This window comes from Mycteria americana, chromosome 8 (assembly GCF_035582795.1).
Source record: "Mycteria americana isolate JAX WOST 10 ecotype Jacksonville Zoo and Gardens chromosome 8, USCA_MyAme_1.0, whole genome shotgun sequence".
Lineage (NCBI taxonomy): Eukaryota > Metazoa > Chordata > Aves > Ciconiiformes > Ciconiidae > Mycteria > Mycteria americana.
Window position 1 is genome coordinate 10,720,946 of NC_134372.1, and position 6,000 is coordinate 10,726,945.

The window sequence follows — 6,000 nt, forward strand, 5'->3', positions numbered from 1 at the left end:
CTGAGGTTTATGCATCTGTATTTAATTTTCTGCCTTTTATGAGAGGGAGGGGAGCAAGACATTGTTCTTGTTATATCTCAGAGCTATGAGCACATAACCTGGCATTCAGCCTGGCATCATCATTCAACAAATCAGAAGGAAATGTTTTATGAGACAACACATGAAACAAGACAAAGAAATGTTGCTGATTTAGTTTATTGAGAAAGAAAATCAGGAGTGAGCCGAGTTCCCCAGAGGGCAAGATGAACTGAGGTGAGATCTTTAGCTGGGATTTGCCAGTGGGGATCCTGTGGTGAATTCTCTCAGCATCAATACTCAGCATTTTCCAAAATGGCTTAAAGTGAGAGTCCCATTGCTGTCCCTGAAAGCAAGGAGAGGAAAAAAATGGATTAGACACAGAGTCCTGTCTGCTTAATCTGTCCTTTTGCTTGGCTCCTAGAGGAGGCATCAGATAGGATCCTGCCCCAGAGCCAAAGAACATGCAGACTCAGAGTCCCATCAGCTATGTGATTATTAAGAAACGAGTGAAATGATTTAACCCATTCTTAAGACTGAAAGTATTTTTGGGAACTATAATGAAGCTTCAAATTTAATTTTCTTTGCAACATGCAAGAAAAACTTAATGTTTTTCATGGTCTTAATGGTCTTCAAACCATTCACGCTAACAAACCAGACATAGCTTTTTGTATGCTCTAATGAAAAAAAAAAAAGAACGGTTGGCATGATGGCTGGTATTCTCTCCTGCTCCAAATCCCTGATCAACACTGGTCAGCAAACAAGAAAGTGGCAACTGCGCAAACTGTGCCTGTAGGAGGCAACTGATAACACAAATGTGATCCATGTTTGTACATACACAACTGCATTGCAGAAGTCACACTTATTGCTGTATGTTTTGCTGTCAGAGCCACAAAGAGGCATGTACTCAAGCGAGCAGACAGGTTTCGGGTAGTCACTGCAGTCAACCTGCAAAAACAAAAAGTCTAATGTGAAGGATATGAAGGAGTCAATAGCAGAAGGGCTTGAACCCCTAGCTACAGCTGCAGTGCTAATGATAATGATCTAACTAAAAGTAATTAACTTCCTTGCACAATCTGATATAAACTGAGGTGTCAGTTTCTCCTATGCCAGAAGAATTTAATAATATAAAAATAGATCATAATTTCCTGTTTGAAGGGGTACATATCATAACCTGACCACAGCATCTCTAAGCAGCAGCAGTTCCGTCGGTGAGTGTGCCATGCTTGTGATCACATTGCATCGTGTTCCCAACCTGGCCAGGAAATTAAATGGAAAAACACTGATGTCTGGAGAAGTGTAAGTGCTGATGCCTGTATAAGGGTCCAGTATCTGTCCCGTAGTTTTAAAACAGGAAGATCAGCACTTAGCTAGATACCGTGAGAGTGGGATTTTGTTTCTTTGTGCAATGGGTGCTACACTTGGTGAGAGGTATCATAGTGCAAAAAGTGTATATGGGTCCAGGAAGAGGCTGAGGAATTTCATGGAGGAGAAATCCATCGAGGCTTACTGACTACACAGAAATAGCACCTAGCTGAAGTCCATCGCCTGAAAATAGCTGGAGGTTGGAAGAGTAGAAGTCCCATACATACTCACTCTACTCTTACTGTCACCTATGCAATCCTTACAACCCCTGCTAAGAGCAGGCTCTGCATCAAGCCATCATGGGCTTGATGGACCATTGGTCTGACCCCAAAAGCCGTTCTCTGTTCTTATTCTCAGTTCTGCCCTAATAGATTATTTCTGCTACTACTCTTTTACTAATCCCTTCCTGTGCAGTCACTCACTTCCTTTTCTGATGTTAGTGCAGATAATAAGTATTACATGTAGAGAAAGCAAAATCTTCCCTGTGCTGGAGCACAGCAGCAGTTACAGTCCTGTAGGATGCTGCTGCAGACACTGGCAGTGCTTCCCCTGACACCAGTGGGACTGAAGCCCCGTCCCTCATCAAGCAGTTCACTTACTGTAGCAATTTCCTTCTTACATTCACCGTCATACTTCTTGCCAACACTGGTTCCAGGCTCTCTGGGAAGGGAAGACACCCGCGTTAGGGAGCTCCATGAGCAACCTGCTCTGCTGAACCTCACGTCCCAGCAATGTTGATCAGCCTCAGGTACAACGTACAGGATACAGGAGACGTCCAGCTTAGGCTGTGTCCACATGGCTCCAGATACCCGCTCAGGTGGTGCCACAGCCTGCTGGAGTGCTGTTTAATAGCACGATGCTAAGGACAGGGGAGGGTCCAGGGTGTTATGGTGCACTAGGAGCTAGGTTGTGTGACAAGGCAGATTCACCTTAGGTTAGTTGCTGTCCTCTGCAAGGCAGCATCTGCCACATAGACCCTTTCAACTTAGTTAAGAGAAGCATTCTGTCCTGTATTAGACCCCCACCCAGCCCTCTACCTCTCTCTCTAGATCAAAGGCACAGTTTTCCTTCTAATAACAAAGGAAAACAGGGTCCAGTTACCAGGGAAAGAGGAGGGTCAAAGTCTAAGCGCCTTACAGAAAAGGCCTTGGTAGAAGTCCTGATATTCAGAAGAGCAGCTGCCGGGAGCGCTAGGCACTCGCTGTCCCTCACAGGAGAGCTCTGCAAGGCAGTACTCACAGGTTACGGGCACACAGCAGGCACTCGTTGTCGTAGGTGACCCCGTCGGAACTGCAGACGGGGCTGAGGTCTTTGTTGCAGAGCAACGCCACTTTGCCTTCCTCATTTGTCGTGTTGGGATATCTACTGCAGTCTACCTGTTGAGGGAACACACAACAAAGCACTGGTGAAGGCTTACTTATAGGAAGAAAGTAGATCTGGTGAGTGTGTCTGTTTGGCCAACTAGGTTACCACCGCAGCAGGAAGACTGCTTTTTTGTGTGTGTGAACTGATAACAGTTCACTTGAAGATGACGAATGCAAGATTCTGACATCTAATGTGTCCTCTTATTCAGTGTTTGAATTATTTCTTGGGGGAGTCAATAAGCAGCTTTGGCCACTCAGAAGCAGGTCATGCCCCTTGTTTTGCCTGTGGTTTCACTTACAGGGACAACTTCCTTGCATTCTCCATCGTGGTCTTTGCTGACATTGGTTCCGTATTCTCTGGAGAGGGAAAGACAAATGTTAGGAAGTTCTGCAGAGATGTCTTGCCACATCCTAGGTGCTGGAAATAGTAACTAATACAAGGGAAAGCTGACTCTTTATCAGGCAGGCTTATATATATTTTTTGAGAAGGTAGTGCCATCCTCCCTGACCAGCTAGCACTGAGTGGCTGGCAGAGATGCGAAGACCCTGAGAGCTTTAGGACCATTTTAGGCAGTTCAGAGCAGAGCATCTCTCCATCCTTTTGCTCTGCTTTGCTGTGATGAGATGTGCCTTAGGGACTCTCATCTGGCTGATCCTTAAGCTGGAGAAGAAAAATGTGAATAAATTACACCAGCAAAAGAGAGACACAGTGACTAAAATGATGTCTAGGCAACAGAGTGCCATGCAGTGATATCCGTGCTCATTTTGAAGGAATTGACACAAGTGACATATGACAGATCACTGTTTGTTGAAAAGTGGTGCTGCCAGGAGCCCTAAGCATTGCTGCCCGAGATCTCCTACCCAGTACGTACATGTTGTAGGCACAGAGCAGGCACTCATTGCTGTAGGTGACTCCATCAGTACCGCAGATGGGGCTGAGGACCTTGGTGCAGACCAACACCTCTTTGCCTTCCTCATTTGTAGTGTTGGGATACGTACTGCAGTCCACCTGCCAAAGGGACATACAGCAACGGGGTGGAGAAGACATTTTATGTTCACAACTCTCATTTTGCATGAGACAGTGACCAGATACAACCTGCAGTGGGTTTTTCAGTACCACAGCACAAACTTGTGCTGGTGGGTCAATCTGGTAACAGGTGAATCCTTCCTGCAGAGACCTCCCCACACAGCAGGAGAGGAGGAGAAGGAGATGGCTATAGCCATACAGCCCCCCAGATGGGGTAAATGAGCGGTGGTCTCTCATGCTCACATGGCATGATTTTACAAAGGCTACCCATTGGTCCCTCATTCTTATATTCTTGTGGCCCCTCCAGTGCACTTCTGTTATTACTCTTTCATTCTCAACACCCTGATCATGTTTTTTCAGAGCAAGACTAATGACCTGGTGTGTGGAAGCTGGAGTATCTTATAGTATTTTATTCTTTCAGTAGGTTGCCTTCGGGTAGGTTCTGATACCACAGTCTATTGCTATCAGTTTAGAGCCAGTCATATATGACCAGCTTAAAGCTTAGACCAGTTTAACGTTGGTGAAAAATGAATTAATCCAAAAATTTTGTATCATTACTACTACTACATTATTAACATACAGCATAGATGTAGAGCCAAGAACAGTGTAATTTAATGTTTTACATTGTAGAATCTGATTACAATGACACTAATTTCAAGCTAGGTGAAAAACAGCTAAGCATCTACAGGCCCGAGGTTTTTCCCATTCCTTTGGTTATGTCTTTACCAGGCCACATACCTGAGAAAAGTGACAGAAAGAAATCTTGCACTCACCTCAATCCCAAAGGCAGCATCTGGAAAAGAAAAGAGGCAGAAAGTGTGAAACAAAGCCGATATGCCAAGACCTCAGTTAAAGCTGGAAATCTGGATGTAAAATTCCTATATGCGGGACCAAACCGAGTGATTTCCAGTGACTGAACTAAATAAACTATGTAAGAATTTTTTTTCTCTGTTGATAAGTATAATAGCATTGCTTATTGCTGGCTGTGATGAAACATATTTTTGAATAGCTTTGTTCTTTTTTATTTTGAGATAGGTAGACTTATTAATTGAAAATAGAATAGCTTTTCCTTCCTTATCTTTTTACACATCCATTTTGACCCTAAAGAGCTGCTGTTACGTATCTGAAAAGAAACCTGAGTCAATACAGATAAATGCAAACAGTCACCTACAGGATAAGCAAATACATACAGCATCTGTTGACAGGAATATGCATTTTAAAGAAGCTGAGTGTGAAAAAAAAAAATTGTCTTTGACTTTGTAATTTCATCAGATGTAAATATGCAGTGAGAACATCAGACTCTGGCTTGTTTTCATCTCTTGTTTCCCCATGAGCAGCAAAAGTATTGCAGGAAAGTTGCCAGGTTCCTGCAAAGAACTTGCTCGTGCTATTACAATATTTTCGTGACTAGTTGCTGGAGGTCTGACCACCTCGTTACAGCCTTGTTTTAAGTATTTACCCATTTGCTGTAACTGTACAACAAGAAGCGTAAGCAGAGTAACAGTGTTAAAACAACAGTGTAAAAAGGGTAACAGCGCTAGTTACCAGCGCTCCACTTGCAGTTATTTGTATTTACAACAGACAACCAGCTACAACAGTGATCCATTTAAAACTGTCCCGAAATCTGCTCCTGCATCCTATGCGATGCCAATGTACAGAGGAGCCTAGCTCTTTGTAGAAGATTTTCTCTCTTTGAAGCCACTATCTTATCCTTTCAGAGACAGACAGGACTCAGACGTGAAGCCGCTGCGGCACCTTGACAGTTACTCACCTGGGAAGCAGCAAAGCGCAAAGGAGAGGAGCACAAAAGCACCTGCCGTGGTCATGGTGGAAGTATTTCTGGAGTCTGCAGGCTGCCTGCTCCTGCTCTGCTCGTGAGATGGTCCCTCCAAGGCTGACTGCAAATATATACAAATGCAGTGTCTAAACTGTTCAACTGTAACATAAAACAACCAGCAGAATCTGTCACCAGTACAATGAGGCTGGTAATATTTATTGAGGTCTTGACTTTCAGGTAATGGTCTGCATCTGCTAGGCAATTGATTTTGGCTGCACATCTGGTTAATAGCTTGAGACAAGTATCACATGTTCTCAGTGGTCAAAACCAAACAAACAGGCTTTTAGACAAAAGAAACCTCTTTAGGATTCTGGTAGAAATGTAAGGAGCACAAAATACTGAGGGGAGTAAATAGCAGGTCCTTCATTCATCTCTGCAGAGCAACATCTCCC

General features: G+C 43.9%; 1 protein-coding gene across 2 annotated transcripts; it reads right to left on the reverse strand.

The window, feature by feature from the left end:
• Positions 1 to 315: 315 nt before the first annotated feature.
• LOC142413501 (ovomucoid-like) lies at positions 316 to 5,597 on the reverse strand. 2 transcript variants are annotated; one of them, XM_075509708.1, is made up of 8 exons: positions 5,543 to 5,597; positions 4,545 to 4,564; positions 3,617 to 3,753; positions 3,040 to 3,101; positions 2,620 to 2,752; positions 1,980 to 2,040; positions 854 to 963; positions 316 to 361 (listed from the first exon to the last, which is right to left on the reverse strand). In XM_075509708.1, exons 1-8 carry the CDS (start codon positions 5,595 to 5,597, stop codon positions 316 to 318), a joined length of 624 nt encoding a protein of 207 aa, XP_075365823.1. The 2 variants fall into 2 exon arrangements, with proteins under 2 accessions (XP_075365823.1, XP_075365822.1); XM_075509707.1 differs by having other exon boundaries at positions 854 to 980; positions 1,976 to 2,040.
• Between the last annotated feature and the right edge of the window lie 403 nt (positions 5,598 to 6,000).